The 26,119-nt window shown below is 43.0% G+C and overlaps 1 protein-coding gene across 4 annotated transcripts in view; it reads right to left on the bottom strand.

The window, feature by feature from the left end:
* The window catches only part of ppfibp2b (PPFIA binding protein 2b), an 88,646-nt gene that overhangs the window by 12,214 nt on the left and 50,313 nt on the right, over positions 1–26,119 (bottom strand). For 2 of the 4 annotated variants that reach the window (XM_076076117.1, XM_076076134.1), the window contains 6 exons: positions 22,492–22,578; positions 17,819–17,932; positions 10,432–10,581; positions 5,384–5,611; positions 4,369–4,461; positions 1,095–1,206 (listed from right to left, as the gene is read on the bottom strand). In XM_076076117.1, coding sequence (XP_075932232.1) covers positions 1,095–1,206; positions 4,369–4,461; positions 5,384–5,611; positions 10,432–10,581; positions 17,819–17,932; positions 22,492–22,578 — 784 coding nt within the window. The remainder of the gene's footprint in view (positions 1–1,094; positions 1,207–4,368; positions 4,462–5,383; positions 5,612–10,431; positions 10,582–17,818; positions 17,933–22,491; positions 22,579–26,119) is intronic. The other 2 variants (XM_076076125.1, XM_076076143.1) reach the window with 2 other exon arrangements.

The raw sequence follows: 26,119 nt of genomic DNA, 5'->3' as shown, positions 1-26,119 counted from the left end.
CTGGACGTTGTAATGCCCCCGTTTGGCCACTATGTCAAATTGGCTTTAAAGCCCGGTGCTTTCTGGAGGCTTGGTTTTATCAGACATGAAAAAGATGCTATTGGTTGCATCGTGGGAACGCACTGGAGCTCGACCCATACTAAGGATATCTTGGCTTCTGCAGCATTTATTCTGACTATTCTTTTCCTCCGTGGAGTCCCCAAACTAAATAGCTAAAAACTAGAGTGTTGGATTAGCCCTTTAAAATATATGGCTGAGGTAAACCAAAAGAGACTGAAGCTAGAATGTTTGATGGCACTGTACGTTGAGGTTTATACACGCTGATACCACGGCCACTGGGAGCTCTTGATTCTGATTGGCTAGTAGGTGTGGACAACCGGACAGTATGACCTACTGTATGACGCAGGTGCTTGTTTGCAGTTTGTTAATGTGCCATTATTAAACTGTAGGTAACAACAGCTTGTGTATGTTACTGCATGTGTGTGAGAGAGCTGATCAGCTATTCTCCTGACTTCAGAAGAGAGACCTCTGGTCCAGCCTGAACAAATCATGTTTCTGAGTCATTCAGGTGTCAAGTGGCCGTGGTATTAGTTTTACCCTCCATGCATGTACATTGGAGGGTTTGATGTTTAATGGAGCTGGAATGTTTACTACGACCAACACAAACTGAAGCTCGGCTGTGGTCCGATCCCAAGCCAAACACTCTGCCACCAGGCACCCGACTAACAGGCTCCCACACGTAAACATTTCAAGGGGCCAACTGCTGTTTTTATGTTTTGGACTGGTTGAGATTTGAGCCAAAATCACTGCATCACTCGACAACACTGCAGTGAATCAATGTGTGGTACAAAGTTACATATGATGGCAGAGCAGTTTGGTTGACGATGAGAGCCAGAACAGCAGCACACCATGCCTTACATTTGTTAATCAGCTGCTTGATATACACCTCCTCTACAGCAGGGGTCAGCAGAGAGTCAGAGAGCAGTCAAGTACACAGCAGAGGAGAGAGGGACATGTGGTTAGAAGTTACAGCAAGTGGCTCTCAGGCACACATCTGCGCGGACAGATGTGGATGTGCAGTGATTGGTGAGTACCTCTCTCTGTGTTGTCATTGGCTGTGCTGCCTCTGGCCAGCAGCTGGGTCTGCAGACATTCGATCTCAGCGTCTTTGGAGGCCACGAGCTGCTGCAGCTCTGACATCTCTGCCTGTGGAGGAGGATAGAGTGCATGTGAACTGTGTTAGTCCTCCTGGTCGTTGGATAAATAGCAGATGTAGGAAGTTCAACTCCAAGGCAACCAAATAGTTTAAATTCTCTGTGATTTACAGATTGATGTCTCGTGGCACTCATGTGAGAGCCGCCTGTCACATTGAAGGAGCTGTGAATGATCAAATCATAGTTCTGAAATAAGACAACAATGTGAGTGCATCAGACCTGACCAGACACTGGAAGGCAAAGCGGGTACTGACCGAGTCCATCGCCACAGGACGGACGAGAATACGAGACAAGACACATCGTCCCTTTATCACAGAGCTCCTCCACCAGGCTTCTGTTGCACAACCACGTATTCCACTTCTGTTCTACCGACTCTGTCTTCTCACCTCTACTTGAAGCGCTGCCTTCATGAGGTGTAGAATTTTCAGAATGAGTTTACATCTTATTGTCCGTGTTCACGACTACATCAGACCACAGGGAGTTACCTAAAGGAGATCTGAGGAGAGCGACGTACGTACACATTCTCAGATGGAGGAGTCCATGTGCTGATGACTCTCACATGACTGACCTGACTGCGGTATGACTCACAGCTAAGGGCTCGGTCACACACCTCTCATCACTTCCACTGCACTCACATGCTTTGGTTTGACTGCGACCCCTTTCTCTCTCCTCTTTGCCCTCCTCCTCCTCACTATCGATGGTCCAATCAGAGCAGAAAGGAGAGAGCTCCCCTGCCTCAGGCTGAGCTGCTGGACGAGGGGCTAAAGCCACCATGAACCGCAGCGAGGCTTTTGTCACATGTCGTTCTTTAAATAAAGGCATGAAAAAAGAATGTCCTCTATGAGTTCAGCACCTTCTGGTCAACACACCTGCAACATTTAGTGGTTTCTGATGAGAATTTGCCTGCACCTAGTTTCAGGAAAACGGAGGGCCTGGTGTGATCTTGACAACCTCATCATCAAAGCTGTTGGAGACAACAGGTGTGTGCTCAGAGCTGCATGTTTACAATGGTGGTATGCTATGAAACTTAACACCGCATCCGGCTGCTTCACAATAAAAGCCTAGAAGCCGACAATAGAAGCAAGACGGGTCAGTGAAGTGGAAGGAGGAACACAAAGGTATGTCTTTTGTGTTTGTATGTTTAGGAAACTAAACACTACAGAAGATAACAGTGGGGTCGTCACTCTTTGATAAAGGAATATCTGATCTGGGTAATATGCAGGATCACACACACCGTCCATGCAAAGACAGAAAGGAGAAGAGACAGTCAGAAGCAGAAGGATGGTTTTCATTGTTCCTGCTTCTTATCACTGATACACGAGGACTTATACTTTGTAGAGATCAGAGTGTTTCTCACTGACTCTATTTCCACCCTACTGTAGGTTAAAAGCTTGTTTTTTACTGGACCATTTATGATTTGTGGGGAAGTTCAGCCATACATCACAAGACCAACAGAGGTAAGACAAGGAGGATGAAGAAAAGAGGAGCTGCGAGCACAAAATAAGGAAATGAGGAAGAAGAGGAGGAAGACGAGAAGCACGAGCCAAAGGAGAAAACTGGTGGAGAAAAGGTAGAAGAGGTGGGAGACAGAGGCAGTATTAGCAAAAGGACTGAGTACTAATCTGAGGACAGGGACAAACACAGAAGACAAGAGCCAGAGGAGTAAGAAGAGAAGGCACCTGTGCGCTGTGCCAGCGCTCCTCCCAGTGCTGCTTCTCCAGCTGCGTGTGCTCCACCGTCAGTTTGAGGCTGGACAGCTGGGTCATGAGCGACTGGTAACACACATGGAGAGAGTAGGAGATAGAGAGCTAGAGAGAGACACAGGAAGAGGGTAATGACGGGGATTAGAGATGAGGAGAAGGAAAAGAAGAGAGAGCAAGCCGCAGAGAGGGAGGAGGAGAGGAGGAAGGAAGCACTGTAAGCACAGAGAAAGCTACGGCACTTAGCAATAACAAACAATGTGTTAGAGGTGCTCTTCTCCTCTTAGAGCCTGTCAGTCAGCAACATGTTGTTCAACCTCACAAATCATTATTTTTATTTCTAGTACAGACCTCAGATTTTCCAAAAATACCAAATGTGAAATGAGTATAAAATGATGGTGCAGCTGTTTAGCATCAAAAAGCTTCAATAAAGAGAGTCCTAAAATAGAAGTCAATAAGTGAACAAAATGACAGTACATTATATTATTTTACATTCTTATTTATATCGTGAGTAATACCTCATTTCCTCCCTGGGTGTTTCTCAGATGAGCCACGTCATCACTCTCCACTGTAGTGTGACGGATACTCGACTCCTATTTATACTTGCTAGCTGGTTGATAACCATAAATGACTTGCTGCCACCTTAACCTTCTCATCCTCAGACTGGTCCTCCACAGAATTATCTTTAAATACAAAGTGCTATTGCTACATGTAATGATCTTTCCTTTTATACAGCTGCTCTACATTCCCAATGATGCATTCCCTTTCTACACTCTCTGTCATGCACATTCATAGAAAGAGCAGATTACAAACCCAGTTACACAGAAACGTTTCAAGGAGGCCTGCAGCTTGGAAAGGTTTCTCTGATGGAATCCATGACGTTTAGATTGTGACTGCTGTACACAGCTGACTGTAACCTGGATACTTTCAGGAATAGTTCCACATTTTGGGAAATAAACTTTTTCGAGTTTGATACCAATCTCACGTCTGTAATGCAATACTGCCAGCAGCCAGTTAGCTTAGCATATGGGGTACAGTTGGAACAAACATGTCGGATATATGTATTGTTTTCAGATTGTTTTAAGTCCTAAAAAATACAGAATCCGTCTGTCACAGTCACGACTGTTTCTTAGTCTAACTATTGCTTAGAGTGGATGTTTGTCCAGTTTTACAGTTCTCTAATGAAAGCCCCAAACTAGCTTCATGACCAACTATGTCATGTGTTGGGGGGCTTCAGCACATTCTTTTATTGCAGCATGTTGTGGTTAGTACACGTTGTGTTAGGGTTAGTAGCTAAGCTGGCTATAGGTACAGTAACTTACTGTAAGCTTTGATAAAGAGATCACATTCACTCTGCAGCTGTTACGGTTCTTTGTTTACTGGTACAACACATGACCTACATCTTCACACAGTATGTGAGCTTATTGTGCTGCCTGTGTTGGTTTATTAAGTACCTTGGTGGCTCTTAGCTTCCTCTCATACTGGCCCTTCTCTCCCTCTAGCTCCTCCACTCTGCTCTTCAGCTGCTTCACTTCTTGTAGCAAATCCTACAGAAAAAACGAAAACACAGCTTTGTTTACTTCACACGTCTTTTTCAAAGCCACACTAAGCAGTCTCAACAGCCATGCAGGTGAGTTCACCTACTTGTTCTGAAACTCTGGGAATGAACACCGTTACTGAGCTGTGCACATGCCAACATAGAAACAGGAGGGTTCACATTCAGTGCAGTTACAAAGGTCCCCAAAACTGAAGAGTACAGTGGTTAATATCAGAAACATGATCCTCCTGAAACAAGTAGCACAGCGAGCAGTTACCAACAACCAGGAGGAGGAAGAACCCAGGACCCAGAACAAGACTGAGCGCTGTCCAGGCTGCACGCTGCCACTGTCTAAAGACACCTTGTTGAGCATCACATATCATTATAGAAACAGGAAGGAGACATGACCCATCCACCTGGTCAGTGTAGGAGGAAACGGACTGATGGAACGGTTAGTAGAGGGAGGAACCACTGTCATGCAAGCAAACCACATCAAATCAAATCAAAACACAATGCCGGTCCACAAACCTATTTGACAGGATTTATAGAGACAAAACCCAGATTAGCGCTGACGTGTTTGTCCAAATGCTTCAGATACTTGAGGAGTCAGACAGAGACACACCTACAGTAGGTCACACTACCTGTAGCTACCGTAGGGTTCCTTATTTGACCATATTGTTACCGACTCAGCTTCAACAACCTAATAATAAGTCCTCAAATGTATGGAAGTATTTGGAAAACCTCTCCAAATCTGCAAGAACCAGAGTAGAGTGTGACCCCAACACAATCTGCAGACACACTACAAGAGAGGTTGTTAGTTTGATTCTGTGGGAAGCTCCAAATACCGGGCGGTGTGAGGACTGGTTAAAAATAAGAGAAGAGAAGAAGTGATGGGGAAGGAGGGGAAGATGAGTTCATCCAAGTCTCCCTACGTGTACAGTCTGTCCTCCATTGTGCATCCGGGCGTCAGAGCCAGACAACCTCAGGTCTGAGCCGGCTAACCCAGCCTGAGGGATGAGGCCCTGGGTTTGGCTGCCTCTGGCCTCCCCCTGCTGGGCCTCCCTCTCCTCCAGGGCCCGTTTCTCCTGGATACGAGTGCTGATCTCCTCCTGAAACCTGCACATCTGCTCCTGAAGATCACTGATGAGATTTACCACACACTGGGAGGGGAGGAGGGATGGAGAACAAAAGCAGGGCAGTGAAAGAGATGAGGAGAGGAGAGGAGAGGAGGAGAGGAGAGGAGATGAAAGGAGAGAGGACAAGATTAGAGGAGAGGAGAGAAGGAGAGGAAAGGAGAGGAGGAGAGGATCAGACATGTACTTATTTGTTAATCTAGTCAGCATTTGGGAAAGCTGTTTCCATATCTCGATGACTGTCAGCTGTTACTGAGGAAACTTAAAACTTCACACTCTTCAAACATCTAAACAACATATAACATAAATATGAATTAAAAAAGTGAGAGCAGAAGAAGGAATTGCAACAGAGAGAAGTAAAGAACTTTGGTAACTAGAGGATGAGCAGACAATACCAGCAGCAGCACACAAGTATACTGTTCCCCCCTTGTGCAGAATGACTCAGCGTGTGTTCAAATACACAACACATCTCTTTCGATGCCCTGTGAGGACTGACAGCAGAGGTCATCATTGTGTCCGATCATCAACATTTTCATTCATAGAACATCACATTTGTTCCAGAGGGCTTCCGGGTGTGATGTTACTCTCTGCAGTAGATAAAAGGTCCAACCGGTCCAGCTGTGAGAGCACATCTGGCTGCTGACTGACCGCATTGAAACATGTCACCACCTGTGGTGTTTCTAGAGGTAGACAGGCCGACATGTTGGGTTCTCTTATTACGCATGTATTGATACACCAGCCGGTGTTAGTATCAACATTGTTTATGTAAAAGATGTGTTGTTGTTTTTTTCTTACTTCCGAATTTCAACATTAGTATCAGCTTGAAAGATCAAATATCTGTCGGGCTATAGTTTCTACTCTCAGCTCCCAGGACATCACATGCCAGTTAGAAACTATAAGTTTATTACATTAATAAAGTCCATTCCTTGATGTAGGCCGTGGGATACAGTCACAAGATCATTTCACTACTACATGTAGCAGATCCATAGGGAGGGAGATCAGGGCTGAATGATTCCTGGTCCACATCGGGATGTCTTCATAAGGAACGTCTGACTTTGTACAATGTCAACACAATGACAGCATTAGAGGAGGTTCCCACTTAGAAGAAATAGTGCATAACAAGCTGTTTCACAGGAAGAGCTACCAGGCAGCCACAGAACATACTTAGTGAAAAGGTAAAGCAGATCTTCTCTCCCAAAGTACACCCACTGATGTGGTCTGTCTCTCAGTGGACCAGTACAGGCTCTTACACCTCTATGTCACAGCTCCACCCTGAATGAGGATCAGAATCTCTACCCAGACAGAGGAAGAGAAGATACAGCAGACTTACATTAAACAAAAATGCATGGTCATCAATCTGTAGTTTCAACAATTGCAGTGTTGATCAGACAGCAGTGGCTTCGTGTGGTCTCCTGAGGTGAAAGTGTGCGGCCCTCAGGAATGCTCAGAGTGGATGCCTGCCATTCCTCCTGCAGCTGTTACAAACCACGCACACACTCTCACTCTGCTGACAAGAATCTAGACCGCCGTCGGTTGCCATCGCAACATGACCAAAGCAAAACACGACCTCTGTACATCGATGTGTTGGATCGGAGGTGTATGCAGGTATGTAAGATTATCTCATTCATACACCAACTAAGAGTCCACGTGTCCGTGTCAAAGCAGCTCTGTTAGACACCACGGAGGCACAACTGATGCTGTGGAGCCTCAGTGAACCCTAAACCAGCTTGACAGTCACACTGCCGCACATGAATGAGTGCAGCTCTTTCTTTCCTGAGCAAACCTCTACTGAAGTGCCCTTGAGCCTGGCATGCGACTACTTAATGCTTGTCACAGTCTGACAAGTGTCCACAGACAACGCTGCCTCCTGAAGAAAAACACCTAACAAGATGAATACTGTTCTTTACACGATGTCAAAGGTTCTCTATTCAATATTCAGATCATTAATATCTCACCAACATCTATCATCTATGTACAGATATGGAGGAGTAATGTCCACCTGGGCAGAGGATGAAGTGTGTGTTGTTATCAGAGCTTCTCCTCTCTTTGGTCACATAGCCGGTCGGCAGCGCGCATGTGAGCGCATGTGAGCGCACGGCCACCGCTCTGCACCGCTCTCATATGGTGATTACAGCTTTGCATTGACATTCATTCATTCATACACTGATGGAGGGGCTAACATGCAAGGTGCCACCTGCCCATCAGGACTATCTAACATTCACACCCAGCTCGCGTATAACCCAACATCACAATCTCACTCTTGATATCAAGCTGCATCTGTGCTCCTATAGGTCACATACTGTGTGTTATCCACCTCTGGTTTTAGAATACTTCAGTCACAACTGAACACAGGGAAAGACAGTGACGGTTTAGTAGAATTGCACACTGTCTTGCTTTTATCCATGCTAGTGGCTCTGAGGAAGGCGACGTTGGTTGGTCGGTCGCTCCACAACTTTGGTCCAAACTGAAATATCTTCACAACTGTTGGATGGATTGCCATACAATTTGGTAGCCATTCATGTTCCCCTGATGATGAATTATTAAACCTCTAGTGATGCCTTAACTTGACTAGATTAAATATAAAATCATTAACCCAACTGCCCGCCTGCATCACAGACCAAGTGGTTTAGATGATCTGTCTGACTGCTTCATGAGCAATGCACTCATGTTCCTGGATCTCAGTAATCACAGGATTTTTGTTACCTATAAAAATAATAGGCGAGCCCCAGCAGTGACCTGGTTTCATCAGTGACCTCTTGGACCCACAGTGCCTAAACACCACAGCAACAAGTGTTTCCTGACCAAAAACAAGTCTGACACCAACTGCTGACATAACTTTCCTTTTTGCTAACCTCAGAATCTGGTTTCCATGTGAGCTTAGCAGGGGCAGGAAAAGTTGCCGGAGGAGTCAGATTACACTTTGGTTTTCTCACAGAGGCAGACGTCGCTGACAGTTACCTCACCATCGTGTGTCGCCATCGCAGGGCAGGAAATAATATTTACACAGTACATATTGTCATTTCTTATCTTTCCATCTGCCTGTCACTGTCCCTCCTCCTGTCCGTCTGCTCCTCTTCTCTCATGGAGCCCCCTCTACTTCTGCTGATGCTCATCACGCTCCATCCATGTGTGTGCCAAAAACCCTGTATCCTGTTTATTCTATCAAAGCATGGCCGTGGGTGCTGGAAGCCTCGTGATAGCTCTGCGCGCGCACGCGCACACGCGCACACACACACACACACACACACACACACACACACACACACACACACACACACACACACACACACACACACACACACACACACACACACACACACACACACACACACACACACACACACACACACACACACACACACACACACACACACACACACACACACACACACACACACACACACAGCTTCAGTATCTTGTGGTGTCAGTGGGGAGCAGCTGGGTGTCACAATGAACAAAGTCCAAACAAAGAAACTAGTAAAGACAAGTGGCGACTGCTCAACTAGGGTGGCATGCATGTGTCTGTGTGAGGGTGTGTGTGTGTGTGTCAGTATTCGTGTATGCGTTAAGTAAGAAACACACAGTTTTGATGCAACTGTTTCTGCCCTCACTGAAGCAGAATCTCTGCCTCAAAGGAGATGTTCACTTTGAAATGTGAGGATCTTAACAGGTGCTTCTTGTATATACAGTATATATATATTATATAATACACCAGAAAAGTCTCCAACAACACCAGATTTGTCACAAGTAGCTTTAGACAAAAAAAGTCTTCATGAGGGTTTTGAAAGTCGCCAGATTTAGCGAGAGAGTCGCCAAGTTGGCAACACTGGCACCGGCTAAATATTTCCCCAGAGCAACACTGGACGTAACAATAGTTCCTATCACATATTAAACCAAACAAAAATCCATCTTCATAAAAACAAGTTGTACAAATAACAATATATAAACAAGCATATTAAAGCTACTGCAGATGTAAAAACAAACGCAGTTCACTTACCAGAGCTGCTGTTCACTATTTAAAGACAAAGTGCATCCTCCTTTCTTTGTTAACAAAGAGTTTAATCTCACGGTTGTTCAGTACATCCGTGCGTTTTAGTTCCAGTAAGAAGTCCTTCTCCATTCATGGACGCCAGTGAAGACAGTCCAGCCTCCCCAGTTGTATTTCTTGAATACGTTTTAATGCGTTTGAGGGCTGAAAATGTCCACTCCACAGAGGCAGCAGATATTGGGATTGTCACCACCCAACACGTCAGGCTAGCCCACTGACCAATCACGTACTTGTAGGCCAGCTAGCAGGCTCTGACACATCAAAGAATACGCCCAACATGTCAAACTAAAGATCTGATTGGTTGAACACTATGACAATCAACAATATCGTCCCCATTCACTTAAACTGCTCATGGATTCACTTGTGAGTCTGCAGGCCTCTGCCTCTGTTCTTACCTAGAGACACAGAGGTGAGATCTGATTGGATAAAAGCTCTACTTAAAACAAGCTGCACTGGAAGCAGAGCAACTGAGGAAGACAGTAGCTGTGCAATGAGAACATAAGATAATGGGAAGAAAAATGATAATACATGTAGTGTATTTATGAAAAATGATTAAATCAAAAAATAGATATAGCTTTGTGATTCTGTCTAGGCCAGCAGAGAAGACCTTGCTGGCCCCGACGGCCCACCACTGATGTACATACAGTATGTCATATGGGTGAATACTTTTCATTCAGGCAAATGCAGCAGGGACCTCGAGCAACTCCAATACCAGCAGCATTTAAGATCCAAGACACAGCAGCAGCTCTGCTGTTGGGCAGCTCTGTGAAACACACTCAGCTTTGATGACTCTCCATACCTCGGCTTTGTTCTGCTCGGTGTCCGCGGGCTCTTGTGGCGGTGTATTGGTGTGTGTCTCCTCCATGCTGACCAGCTTCAGTTTGAGGCAGGACACCTCGTCCACCAGGTCCAGCTTCTGAGACTCCAGAGAGGTCCTGCTCATCAGCTCCTGGGAAACACACACACACACACACACACACACACACACACACACACTAATATCGGAGATCAATGCATTGAGAAGCCATCAGCCTGCTACTCCACTCAGGACAATGTTGTTCCCACACTAGCAGAGCATGCTAGGCCGGGGGCCCAGACCCTGCAAAGCTAAATATACACACTCACACAGACGAGGTGGGGCTCTATTAATACAGCTCTGTGCTTCTTTGGTATGGGAGAGAGAAAAACAAAATGTGTGAGAGAGACAGGCTGCTGAACATGAAGACGTGTGCGTTTCCTCTGACTCACACAAAACACACACCTCTTTGTCAACTGTCTGTTGCTTTCGTTTCCTCATCTAATCCCACTTCCTCTTCTCTTAACTCAAATTGAAGTGGCATTGGATTGTTGTTTGATAAACTAGGTCCAGTTGGTGCAGAACACTTTGGCCCTAATCCATCCTTGTCGGGAATCATTTTATACCGATCACTACTGATTCCATTCAACTAAAGCAGAGACACAAACACTCTTCCTCTGTCATTTTCTCCTAAAAGCTGATCAAAAGAAAAGAGATTCTGCTTCCAACAGTTTTACAAGTGACATTATTGAGTAAATTGTTCCTCTTGCATCTGGTGATTTGATCAAGGGGCCGGATGTAACATACTGTATTTCAAGAAAATGGTGAATTTATGAGTCAATAAATTGACTTATTCAGAGGGATGTAACTTTACACAGCTTACAGTACTATTGAGCAATAGTATTTTGATTTGAGTAGAACTAAAATCGACTTTCTATTTTAGGTTTCCGTCATGCTGACAATTTATTATGCAAACCCTAAAAGGAACGAATGGGAAAAATGACTATTATTTGTGTTTTTGTCTGTAATAGACCAGGAGATAACCTCTGGGTCTGAAGCGTTCATTCATTCTCTCTAGTGTCCACCAGGGGGCGACTCCTCTGGTTGTATAGAAGTCTATGAGAAAATGACTCTACTTCTCTCTTGATTTATTACCTCAGTAAACATTGTAAACATGAGTTTATGGTCTCAATCTCTAGTTTCAAGTCTTCTTCAATACAGCATGATGTTCATTTAGTACATTATGGTCCATTTAGAGTCAAACAGACCATAAAGCAGGGGATGCTTTAGGGCGGGGCTTACTGTGATTGACAGGTGAAAGTGTTGTCGTCTTACAACTTTAACCCTTTCACAGTGTATTCTTGCTTTATCAAAGTTAATTGTAACATTAAGTCATCTAAAAGTGTCTTATTCAGAGTTCAGTTGTACGATTCCACAACTAAATAAAACAACAGTTTAGGGACACGACAGATTCATTAGAACAGACCAATTACCTTTTCTGAACGTAAAGGCCACACGTGATGGCCTTGATACACTGTAACACTCCATTAATCAAGAATAAGAGTGAACAGCCATGCCAGCGGCTCTATGAGGCTGTACTTAGGCACAGCGCCTTGAGTTACATGCTAACGTCAGCATGCTAACATGCTCACAGTGACAATCATGCTGGTCAGTGTCTTGGTTTAGCATGTTAGCATGCTAACATTTGCTATTTAGCACTGAATACAAAGTACGGGTAAGACTGATGGGAATGTTAGGACACGTTTAAATTTTAACCTGATGATAAAAAGTCAATGAATCATCAAAGTTATTACAATTCATCCTGAGGAGACCATGAATGTCTGCACCACATTGTATAGCAGTCCATTGAGTGATAGTTGTCAAGACATTTCTCTAAAAAAAAAATAATAATTAGCATCATGGTGGCGCCGGAGGAGGATCACAAACATCGTTAAGATACATCCTCTGGGCACCATGAATGTCTATGAAAAAAACTCATGGGAATCCATCCTATGGTTGCTGAGATATTACAGTGTGGACCACAGTGATGAACTGACCAACCAACCTACACTTCCATAAAAATACCATTTAATATGTATACTTGAACTAATACATGTTCCAGGTCCTTAAACTTTTCGTTTCCCTCTGAAGGACGAGTGGATGGTACATTAAACACATTAGAGACCACAGAGGGATACCCACCGTCCAAATGGAAAGATCACATGTAAACAAATTGTGTCAACACCACAGCCACAGACAGACAGCTAAAACCCCATAATCACTCCAGCCCAGCGCGCCACACACACACACACACACACACACACACACACACACACACACACACACACACACACACACACACACACACACACACACACACACACACACACACACACACACACACACACACACACACACACACACACACACACACACACACACACACACACACACACACACACACACACACACACACACACACACAAAGTCTTAGGTCATGGCAGCTGACTCTCAGTTTGAAATCTAACACCAGTGTCACTTACTGCAGGATAAGCTGCAGTCTTTCAAGGTAATTTATCAGAACTTGTGGTCATGGCCCACAGCGCAGCTGCCTGACATCTGCTTCCCTTTGATTATGAGAAGCAACACATTATCATCCTCTCTACAGCTTTTATAGATCTCTTTACTCATCGGAAAACTAAACAGTGTTAAATATGACACAGGTACACAGCACAACCTAGATCTGGACCACAGTTCTTAATATCTGAAGAACGTCACTTCAAAATGAAATATCCACAATATGAAAGAAGTCTTAGAGAATGACTGAAACGATGTGACATTAATGCCATGGCATGAACATATTTGAATACATTATCTGGATAAAGAAGAACACATGCTAATGCAGTGTGTATGTGAGATTGGAATGTGAAGAGGATTAGAGCACATTTGGAGGTGGTCGTAGTCACATTGTGATTGGATCTCAGACTGGTGGGAATGCAATCTGTACAGTGACCACAAGAAGACCTGCCCCTCCCTGCTAGCTTAACCAAGTCCCTGTTTGGTGCTGTGCAGCAGGTTCATCGGAGAGCGGTGAGATTATTTAACATGGCACAACATGAAAGATGATTGTTTGAACAAATCTATGTTCAACAGCAACCAAATGTCCACGTTGTTCTGCTGCATTTCCAACACATTGTCACTCCGTTTAGCGCCTCACGCTGCACACTCACACATGACAACTATGACCTGGCAACAGTCACCCCCAGCTGCATATCTGCTGTAGATGCACTGCTTTATTACTGCTCCGTGCAATATGGTCCGTCTGCAGCCTTTAGCAGCTCAGGCCACGCCCCCTTTGGCTATATTCGGGTTAAGGTGAAGAGATAAGTTTAGCATGAGGTGCTACAGGCTGCAGCCGGAACCTCCTCGCACCAAACTGAAACCACAGGTGAACCATCACCACAATGATGTCCACTATGATGCACAGTGTGGACTATTCTATGAAGCACATGACTCATGGTGAAGTGAATGAAAAGAGAAAACGGTTGGCATCTATGAAAGGTAAATATGATGCATGCATTGATACTTGATGCAAATGAGAATTATGATGATGAATTCTAGTGATTGATGAAGAGTCAATGGATACATCAGAGATAATGACCCTTGACTGAAGCTTTGTGTGTGTGTGTGTGTTCATGCGTGTTGTTAAGAACATAACTGTAAACCGAGTTCACAGAAATGTCTAAATATGACTGTATCACTACATGTGTGGGTGGATCCCCTCTAGCATGAGAACGCTGTGTGTGTATGTGTGTATATGTGTGTATGTGCTGACTAAGGACTATTTCTTACTAGATTAGCTGGAGTTCCCACAGTGAGCAGCAGCCCTGTGGGACTGATGCGTGATGTTACATGGCTTTCTTTCTCTCTCCCACAAACACACACTAAAGGAAGAACCAGTGACACAGATGGAGGACATGCTGCTGCAGACATGCTGCACCTTTTAAATCCTGCAAACAGTCTGATTACATATTGAGGAGATTTAGGAGGAACAAACCCAGAGCCACGACAACCGTCACTCACACACACACACACACACACACACACACACACACACACACACACACACACACACACACACACACACACACACACACACACACACACACACACACACACACACACACACACACACACACACACACACACACACACACACACACACACACACACACACACACAAAAACAGAGAAGAGAACTCCCCTCCTCAGAAAAAAGGAAGAGTGTCGTTTGATTCCTGCAGAGATTTTAGAAGTGATCTTGGTCGGTGCAGACGGTACACATGACAATTATAAAAGCTAGCTGGATAAAGATGAGTTAATGACCCACCCCTAGAGGGCTGAAGCGACGAGGAGAGGACAAAGAGCTTGTTGACGGGTCAACCAGAGAGCTGACTCTGTGATACACAGAGCTGTGGTCTCCTTGTTTGCCTCAATACTGACGTCAAGTCAAAAAGCTTAGCAGGACCAACTTGAGACATTCAGGGTTTCACACTTCTTCATACTGGCAGTCCAGTGGAACCACCAAGAGTCAATGGATAGTATGTGTAGTATGAGTATGTATCTACAGTAAGATGTATAGTATGTATAGTATGAGTGTATATGTATAGTAAGATGTGTAGTATGAGTATGTATGTACAGTAAGATCAGCGTCGGAAATACACGAGGGCAAAGGGCAAAACTGCCCCTAAGAAAAAAAATGCCCCCGAACTTTCTAAACGAATAAATAAATGGAGCGCTTCTTAATCAGACCTGTGACTGCGGTCAACTCAGCAGACACTTACATGTTAGTGCACCTATATGCTGACATTCACGGTAAACTCATTCAAACGGCGCAGATCGGGAGCGAGCGAAGGACTTTGAAAGTTAATGGAAAGATTAACGTGAGACAACATCCGGTTTCTTCAGACGAACATCCGGTTTTCAGAATAAGATGCCAACAAAGTATACATATTGCATAATGGAAATTAGATTAAATGAATTATATTCACATTAAGTATAAAACATGCTACCTGCATCTCGTGAGTTAAAGGTAAAATACACCTAAATTGTGCGTAAAGTGTCTTTATTCTTTGATTTGAGGGTTGCTGGAAATGAATAATACCTGACTGACAGTCAATTAAGATATTTTACTAAGCAACAATTCTGAACTGAATTTGTACCTTCAAATGGCACATTTTTTAAATTTTTAAGGTGCTATAAAAATGTTTTTCTCAAAAATTCCACACAATGACTAATGCATATGTTCAGGACAAAAATGGGTAATATCACAATATTTGAGGTGCTACAAAAATATTTTTTCTCAATAATTCCATACAATGACTGATGTATATGCAATCAAGGCATCGTTGACTTAATAATTGTTAATAGTTGTTTAAAACATTTAATAATAACAATAAATAACCACAAAGAAATAAGAATAAAATTGAATATGATTGTCTGATTTACGTTTGTTTTTTGTCAAAAAAATCTAAGAAAACACTTTGAATCTGTAGACTACTGCCTAATAGTCTTATTATTGCCATTTGATGACAATTGCTCATATACTGTAAGCCTAAATAAGTATATTTATTATTTTGAACAAAGGTTAAATGTTATTTCACAAGTTTCAAAAAGTGCCCCCAATTTTTTGAAAATGCCCTGGATTTCAGTCAGTGGGGGCAAAAGTTGCCCCCAAAAAAATATGGAAATTTCCTACCCTGAGTAAGATGTATAGAATGTAGTATGTGTAGTATGAGTGTATAGTAAGATGTATAGTATGTCGTATGTGTAGTATGAGTATGTATGTACAGTAAGATGTATAGTATGTAGTATGTGTCGTATGAGTATGTATGTACAGTAAGATATGTAGTATGAGTATGTATGTACAGTAAGATGTATAGTATGTAGTATGTGTAGTATGAGTATGCATGTACAGTAAGATGTATAGTATGTAGTATGTATAGTATGAGTGTATACTGTATGTATAGTAAGATGTATAGTATGTAGTATGTGTCGTATGAGTATGTATGTACAGTAAGATATGTAGTATGAGTATGTATGTACAGTAAGATGTATAGTATGTAGTATGTGTAGTATGAGTATGTATGTACAGTAAGATGTATAGTATGTAGTATGTGTAGTATGAGTATGTATGTACAGTAAGATGTATAGTATGTAGTATGTGTCGTATGAGTATGTATGTACAATAAGCTGTATAGTATGTGTAGTATGAGTGTGTATGTACAGTAAGATGTATAGTATGTAGTATGTGTCGTATGAGTATGTATGTATAGTAAGATGTATAGTATGTAGTATGTGTCGTATGAGTATGTATGTACAATAAGCTGTATAGTATGTGTAGTATGAGTGTGTATGTACAGTAAGATGTATAGTATGTAGTATGTATGTACAGTAAGATGTATAGTATGTAGTATGTGTCATATGAGTATGTATGTATAGTAAGATGTATAGTATGTACAGTATGAGTATATAAGTCTGAGCAGCAGAGCTGTCCACATTTCTTTACCAAAGAGGTCACCTTCAGACTGGCTTTGTTTTGAGAGTAAACTTGGGCTATTGTGGTCACCGTTACAGAGCCAGTGGAATGAGCAGCTTTGTTCTTGTTGGTGTTGAACCCACCACATAACTGTCAGGTGATGAGTCAGAGGAGGTCCACAGTATAAAGTCAAGCTGTGCCACTCCTATGGCCATAGTTATATGTGCAAAGTAATTTAGTTTAGTTGGCCCACACACACACTTCCCTCGTCTACACAGGATTGGATTGGTTACCATTCATCATTTTAGAATTGACCCAGAAGATCCCAACTCTTCATCAACCAGCTGAACGATCAACGACACGACTGGCTGTGTGTCTTGTTCATCTGTCTTTCAGTTTGAGCAGTTCCATGGTAAATGGAGCACACACACACACACACACACACACACACACACGGCTTAGCCTGCGGGGTTCAGTGAGGACATGCGGACTGGAGCTCTACCTCTGAGCCACAGCTGCCCATGGTCCCTCTTCCCTCATGACTGCTGTTAGAATGTGTGTTGTGAAGTGTGGTGAGCTTGGTGCAGTGAGTGGTGTTCTACATGTTGTAGCTAAACCTCGAGACTGTTCTGTCACTGCAGAACACACAGGCCACATTATCTGCATCTTCCAGCAGCTGCAGCTGCATGCTAGAACTTTATTGGAAATGTCACCGAAAAAGAACTGTAACATGCTAACTGTACTAATAAGCCACCTGGAGGCTGTGAAGTAACATATCCAACATCTTCTGTGACACATATATGATCTTTCACATATTAAACATCTTCAGATATGATATGTGTGACTGCCTCACCTGTTGCAGCATCTCCTCTGTAGAGGCCAGTTTCTTCCGGTGCTCCTCCAGACAGCTCTCTAGGTCTCTGATCTTCTCTCCCTGGGCCTCCACCTGGTCGGTCAGGACGCTCACCTACAGTGAGAGGCGACACAGCATTCTCTATGAGAAAAACATACTGAGACAGAGCTGAATTGACCAGGTGCAGAAAAAGATGCTGTTGCAGAAACTATTATAGAACTGTTATATAGAAATATTGCGGAAATATTGGAGCATATACACATATTCGCACGGAAACTAACGAGACACACGTTTATGTCGTGGCAATGAAAACACCACCTACTTAAGTTTCATGAACACAAATCTAAACAGATCTTCATACCAACATCACCTGGTCTCAGTGGCAGGGCCGTGCATTTCATACCTGGGCCTGCTGTGCTGTCCAACTGAGCTACGGTTATTTGTTTCTAGGGTGTAACAATACACGTATTCATATTAAACCGTTCGGCACGAGGCTTACGAACCGAACAATACGTTTGAATAATACTAGTGCGTTTGGAAAATGCAGAAGCTTAAATTGTGGGAAATATAATGTTTTCGGTGGACTGCGCTCACGTAACAGACAACGGGCTGTGTGACCTCTGAACCCAGAACAATAACAAAAAACAGCTGAGGCCCTGCACGTGTTCAGGGAGGCTAAGCTAACTAGCTTAGCAGGAAACAGCAGTTAGCTGCTCCCTACTGATTCAAACAGAGAATCAAATGTCCAAAATAACCCCGCGATGACGGGATGCTTCGTCATTAACGGACAAGTCAGAATCAATGTAATTAACACAATGACAAGAAACAGTCACATATATTTATATGACAACATAAAATGTCAAGCATGACAAATCAACCCTGCAATGCTGCAGCGTTAGAGCACGAGCCATTCATATTATTCATATTATTCATAAAAACGACACGATAGACAAATGAACACAGTAACGCTACTGCAGATGTAAAAACAAAAGCAGTTGATTTACCAAAGCTGCTGTTCACTTAAAGACAAAGTCCATCCTCCTTTCTTTGTTCACAGAGTCAGTAACTCACAAATCCATTTCTCCTCCTTCAGCCATTGAGTGTTAAAAAAACAAAGCAAGGTAAAAAAATAAAAATAATCTACACCAAGCAAAACGCTAAAAATGTCATAACTTCTCTTACATATGTTTCAACCTGAACTCTTACTAAACACTAAGACCTGCTAGCTAGCTTCCTGTTTGACAAAAGTCGCGCTGGCCCACTGACCAATCACGGAGCACGTTAATGCAGACGTACTTAGAGGCTACCTGGGTACCACTGGCACGTCAAAGAATACGCCCAACATGTCAAACTAAAGATCTGATTGGTTGAAGACTATGACAATCAACAATATCTGTAATCTTTAAACTACAAAGTCTACCTAGAGGACCTCCAGCCTCTCTTCTATAGAGACACAGAGGTGAAATCTGATTGGATAGAAGTTCTCCTTAAAACAAGCTGCACTGGAAGCAGAGCAACAGAGGAAGACAGGAGCTGTGCAATGATAAAATAAGATAATGGGAAAATAATTATAATACATGTAGTGTATTTGTGAAAAATTATTAAATGATAAAATAGCTATAACTTTGTGATTCTGTCTAGGCCAGCAGAGAAGGCTCACCACTGCCTGGTCTCTTCCTTCACTTCACACACTAACACGTTCATCCTGGCCAACCTCTACTCCACAACAACACACATTTACTCAGGACTGTGTTTTATTACATTTACTAATGTCCAAGACAACACACTCACCTCCTGCCACACACACACACACACACTGACAGGAGCTGATTCTCTGTCACTTCAGCTTCTCTGACTGCTCCCCCTGCAGCTCTCACAGCACACAGGCAACACAGAACCTCCAGCAAAGTTACAGAGGTGTGTAGATGTAGACCAGAGGCAGCCAACACGGTGCCCGCGGGCACCCTGTCGCCCGCAGGGACCACGTGAGTCGCCCGCAAGACATGTTCTAAAAATAGCACTAGTCATTGTGGAGCTCCGTCTAAAATTGTAGTTGCTGTTCTTTTTTAATCAAAAACGCTTGCAGAGAGTTAAGAGAGTTGGGTACCCGGAGGCGCACGGCGGACAGCCAGGACGAGGCCGCTGCACCGCACTAGGTTTTCAGGTTCTGAATGGCGGGCGCATCCCGTTGGTGCCAGACGCGCGCCTCGGGTGCACCCCGTCGTCAGGTCCGTAAATCCTCGGAACAGGCCGCGGGGCAACAACTCAGGGGTGGCGGGGGTAGAGGCGAGGCAACACAATCCGACCGAAAAGGCCCAGACTAGAGGTTTGAACGCCTCGGAGGGTTGGATCCCCCGCTCGGCTATAGACGAGACTTTTTACTGGTTTCTTCGTTGAGAAAAAGGTACCGTTGGAAAAGCTGGTGTCGGTGACAACAGACGGGGCTCCCGCGATGACGGGCCGGCATGCAGGCTTCATTGCGCAATGCAAAGGTGACCCAGACTTCGCAACATGTCTACATTACCACTGGATCATTCACCAGCAGGCGCTGTGTGCAAAAGTAACCGGCTTTGATCATGTGATGATACAAAAATATCAGAGATGTGATACCTCTGACTTTCAAATGTTGAAACAGATTAACAGAAATAAAAGTTGCATGTTTAAATATGTATGTGTGGCTATACCATCATTGTTGTGGAAATCATTATTAATAATTATTGTGAGAAATAATTAACTGACATGTGATCAAACAGTCTCTTCACATATATTATTATTATTAAGGTGATCTGTGCAATTTTGTTATTCAGGAAGTTTGTATCAAATAAGTAGCCCTTCGTACTACTCGGACCCTTGAAGTAGCTCTCAGTCTAAAAAAGGTTGGTGACCCCTGATGTAGACAGTGGTCTAGGTGGTCCACAAACAAGTGAGTAAATGAAGGAATAAGTTGTCACGATCAGGCTTTGCCCTGTGTGTTCTGTGTCTGTTTCTTTCTGTAGCTCCTCACTCACCTAATCAGTTCATTCAGTGCACCTGCCAGTCACACTCACCTCATCAGCTCATTAATTACTCTCACCTGTTCACTCTGCCTAGTCACTATTTAAACCCCTGTCTTTCACTCACCCACTGCCAGATCATTGTGTTTGTTTTCCGTCCAACCCGCCCGTTTTGCTCGTCCTGTTCCCGGTTTTCCAGTCTGCCTGTTCTGCCTTTTCCTGCCGGATTTTCCCCTCGTCTTTTGTCTTGTCCCTGGATTCCCTGTTTTGTTTTTGGTTGATTAAAAACCTTATTTTTTCACTACACCTGACTGTCTGCGTTTGAGTCCTCATCATACCTCGTGACAGCTGGATGTCCATAAGTTTGTGAATGAGTCGCATCTAAGATCCTGTGTGTGTTTAGCACCTACAACATGTATTTGACTGTTACCTGACGGAGTACTGTATAATCTATCAGCTATATCCTATTGTTTAAGGGTGTAGTGCCACAAAGCAACTAGAAGATGAGGCACAACTTTGATAGGACTGTATAAAGTCCTACTGTTGAAGAAAAAGACTCTTACCTCGTCTGTGCCCCGCTGCTGAGCCACACACAAACAGAGTGTGTATATACTAACACACAGACAACACCTCACACAATCAGTCCTGAAGGAGAGGCAGGTGAAGGGAAAGTAAAGCAAAGAACCCGTCGACAGCCAGTTAAATCAAGAGAACTTCCGTCACCTCGAGTGTCAACCAATCACAGCTAGGCCAAGACGCACAATGTGTAACAAGTAGGTGTGTGAGTGAGAAATGTGAGGACTTCATGAACCAGAGCCACCTAGGAGGGTGGTGCATTAAAAAAGATCCAGTCACATGACCTGAGAGAGTAGAACACAAACATACAGCCAGGTGAGCAGAGCCTGAGGACTGTCATTTCATTACCTGTCTGTAAAGTCATCCAAGGAAGTATTGCAGTATTTATATATTTAGCAGTATTACAAACTGGGTGACATTCTGGAAAAAAAGGCTATATCACAGTTTTTCTCCATTTTATACACAAAAAATAACCTATGCACACAATTCTGACACTTGAAGCTACCAACTAAAAGACTCCTGCACATCTCCATGGTTTTCACCCAGGATGACACCTGAAGGACTGGAGCAGTGCAAATCACAGCTATTAAAGTGATCTCAGAGCAGTGAGAGCTGCTGACATCATATAGAGCAGACATATATCATCTTCTGCTTTACCGCGGAGCACTGATGTCGATGGTTACTGTAAAAGCCGTCAGTCAACACATGCTCAGACGGTCTGAAGGTGTCTGGACATGTTTGCTATGAAATATCTAGTCGTGTTCCAGGATTACAGACTAGGAACTAAGATGTTTTCCTCTGAGTCAATCCCTCTTGACTCATTTACTTCAAATAATCACGTCTCAATAAAAACAATTGAACTAGAATTACAATTATGATGCTCTTTGATTGTGGGAGGACCACAGAAGTCCCACTGACCCCAATGCAGATGCAGACAGATGTGTTCTGGCAGACTGACAGGAAACGAGGGGGGAGGACATGCACCAGCTGGAATCTAACCGGTGTTTTCATGGTGCACATTTAAGACCGGACGTTCTCCTAACAAACTGGTGAAAGGTGTTGGTTGTGCAGACTCTCTCAGGGGTAGACAGGCACAGTACTGACCTGTAGCACCAGAGACTCCTTGTCTCCTTCTAGGCGGAGCAGTCGTTCTTGGTAGGTTTCATTGTTGACTGGAGAACACAGGTCCACCTGGATGAGACACAGAGAAACAATGAGGCCGTGCTCTTCATACATGGAGATGAGTTCACCTGAACCTTTGTCAGAGAAACAAGTCCTTGTATGTTTATTCACAGTATGGATCATGATTTCTCAAGATGAAAGCCACACATTCAACAACAAATGAAATGTAATCATTACTGTAAATAAAGCAAACCAAACTAAATACAAAAAAAAGATGAAACGTGGATTCCAGCTTGTAAAACACTATAAGATGAACATTTATACAGGGAAGGGAACAGTTTTCATGGGGAGCTGTGCTGTCACACAGTTCCCTAAATGACTGAGGAGTCTGTCAGCTCCTGGATCACACATGGAAGATAAAATGACAGAGTGAGAGCACTATGGATGTATGCTGTGCATAGACTGTATGTTGAGCCATGATGCCTGCTTCTTGTACAGGACTGGAGGGCTGCTGCTGTTGCTGCTGAAATACAGATTGTTCACAAAGCACATGATGAAGAGTTATCAAATAGTGTCTTGTCCAGAATTAGCACAGTAATAAAAGGCCCCATTATTCTGAAGCTTGTGTTATGAGTTTCACCGGACCATATCATTCCCATCTCAGCGAATGGAGTGTCAGGCTCCGTCTAGAAATAGAAATGCTTTATGTATTTACGCATCACTAAAAGAGAGCTTTTCTTTGCTCTTTTGCTGTTCTTGTAGGCCGGAACTGTAAAGGTTATGACAGAATGATGAGTTCCACACCTCAGGAAATAAACACTCTACTGACTACCTTATTTACAATTGTAAATAAGGTAGTCAGTAGAGTCTAAAGAGTCACATTATGTCCAGGGTCGACTCTTCAGCCTGCTGCTGCTGCTGCTGCTGGTGAACTGACAGAGGAAAATATTAGTATCCAGCTATGAAGCCTGGACCTGATCAGATAATGTTTCTGCTTCTCTCAGCGTCAGAGCAGAGGAGAAGCTCAACAGATCCAGATGGATTACAAATATCTTTTGACATTAAAGCTGCTGAATTCTAAATTCGGAGCATTTCTATTGCCTCCACACGGCTCTCAACATGGTGACGGCTAGCAGCCAACGGTGCTAACAGTGCAACCTACAGTGCTGACAGAACGAACAGTATTTAACTGCGCGCTCACATGCACTAACATGCATTCACATGTACTAATATGCACTGAATGGTAAATTACAAAACACACTTCATCCTCTGCTCAGGTAGATATTACTCCTCCATATCTTCACGTAGTAGATGATAGATGTTTAACATCAATTCATCTTTACCACCACAAATGTGAGGCATTACCATTGACACCAGCTACACTGCAATGATTTGATTTATTGCTTTTTTGAAACAAACAAACAAAAAAAACTGTATTTACACAAAGCAATTAATAACTGTTGCAAAGGATAACTATAGTGTATCTGAAGAATATCAGTCTCAGCCTTTTGATGAATCATCTCAAGACCATAACGGACATTTAGCAAGTAGCTGTTTTCAGCATAAAACCCAGTGCACACTATGGCCAGCACCAAACAGCACACAGAGAGGTCAGTGGAGCACTTAGTAGCTAAATAGCCACGTGTTTCACTCTGGGGTTGGTGGAGACCAAAACAGCTGGAAGCAGAGTGAATTATATATATTCATCATAAACACGACTGCTAATGTTTATTGTTGACCCTAAGTGGCTGAGAGCACTGGTGGAAGGATTTATGGGCGACACAGATTTTAGGAAACACTAGTAACTAGTACTAGCTGGTGTGAAATGGCAGTTACTTGTTTTTTAATAGTAATGTTTATAGTACTGAATACATTAATATCTTACATTCTGCATTCCACCCACAGCTGCCTAAACTGTGGCCAAAACACACTGCGTTAAACACTTGGCCAGTCCAGTAGAGGATGCAGAACCCCTAGAACCTAAACATGCATATAAGAGGCCTTCCTGCCATCATCAAGATGACCCAGTTTTAAGAGGAGAAGTTAAACATTTGCATCTTAGGGGCTGAAAATCTTATCTGACGCTGCCTACAGAACTGTACAACTCTTAAAAACCTACTTTGCACATAAGGAGTGCGACAGCTAGCATCCTGGTATGATTTTAAGTAACATGTTACAAGTAAAAGAAAAGGCAGAGCACAGATGATCTCTGAGTGTCTACAAACACTCACTGTAATCCTTCACTGTAACGAATTGCTCTAAATTTACGGTGGATTTTCAACGGTATCTGACAGTATTTCATAATAACGGTAACATAGTTAAATGTTCATCCCTCGCATGTAAATTAACAGTTAATGCCGTCAATTAACAATAACAGCAGACTACTGTAATTTAGCAGCATAATACAGTATTTTCTGTGAAGTGGTGGAAACATGCTTCTCTATACAAGTTCAGTGAATCTCAATCCATCTACATCGTACTGTCTATTGTAGGTTAATGTGTCCGTTACGACGATAGAATATTTTTATTATTCAAACTGCTCATTGCCTAAAAGTCATTTTTGTGTGACAAGACGTGACCGACTGTTCCTGAACGTGACTTTGGACACAACAGCTTCAGTTCATCCTTCTGAGCAACAGCCATGTGGAGATCAACCGAGGAGCCGAGGTAACTTGCGCTTATCATCCGAAATTCAAAGTCTACAGTATTTTCTTGTCTTCATAATTATTGAACTGTTAACATCTCAGATAATGTTTCACTTGGTCTGTTTCGTTACATTAGGTTGCTTATATTGGCTCAGCTAGCTCTGTAACGTTAGCTAGCTCGAGCTCAAGTAGCCTTAGAAAGGTTAGTTAGCTAACAGCATAGCTAGTTAAGTTAACAGAAATAAAGTTAATCACCAACTACAGTGTTAAGTAACGTTAGTAACCTAACTTGTGTTTACTTGTGCTCTTATTGAACCGACTGTAGGACTGCAAACGGGACGACTATCAAAATGGAGAGCGGACCAGAAATCTCCGACGTGTTTTAATTCAGTGTTTCACTGTTGATGCTATTTTAATTCAATATCTGAGGTTATGCTAATGAGTTCAGTTAAAATGGTCATTAAAGATTTCATGATTTTATTAGTTTTCTTCTTAACATGCAGTACATTGTGAGTTTTGTGATGTAATACAAATGTCCCTTTATTGTTTGTCGTGAGAACATATATTAAACTGCAACAAGTATGTATTGAATGTCTATTGTGATTATGTTAGTATTGATGTGTATTACCCTTTCTAAATTAACGGTAACATTCTGGCATATACCGTAAAATCACGGTAAAACTCAGTTATCCTACTATCACATACCGTAATCCAGTATACGGTAAAATACCGTAAAATTAAATTATGGTAGCTGCCCTGTAAAAACAGTAACTTACTGGCGTCCCTGCTGCCAGTAAGTTACCGTTAATTTACGGTGAAATAGTTTTGAGTGTTCATGATCTGTCTGACACTATCAACAGACTGCAAACTAAACGTGCAGGGCTGTTACGGAGTACTGGATGACCTGCTTTGGTTGGTCAGGAAGTATTTAGCTGTACTGTGATCACAGATACTCCACAGACTGC

Source organism: Anarhichas minor, unplaced genomic scaffold (assembly GCF_050575085.1).
Source record: "Anarhichas minor isolate MPS153535 unplaced genomic scaffold, ASM5057508v1 ptg000005l, whole genome shotgun sequence".
In the NCBI taxonomy this organism is placed as follows: Eukaryota; Metazoa; Chordata; class Actinopteri; order Perciformes; family Anarhichadidae; genus Anarhichas; species Anarhichas minor.
Note: the sequence above shows the minus strand (reverse complement) of the source record. Positions and strands in the feature narration are given on the sequence as shown.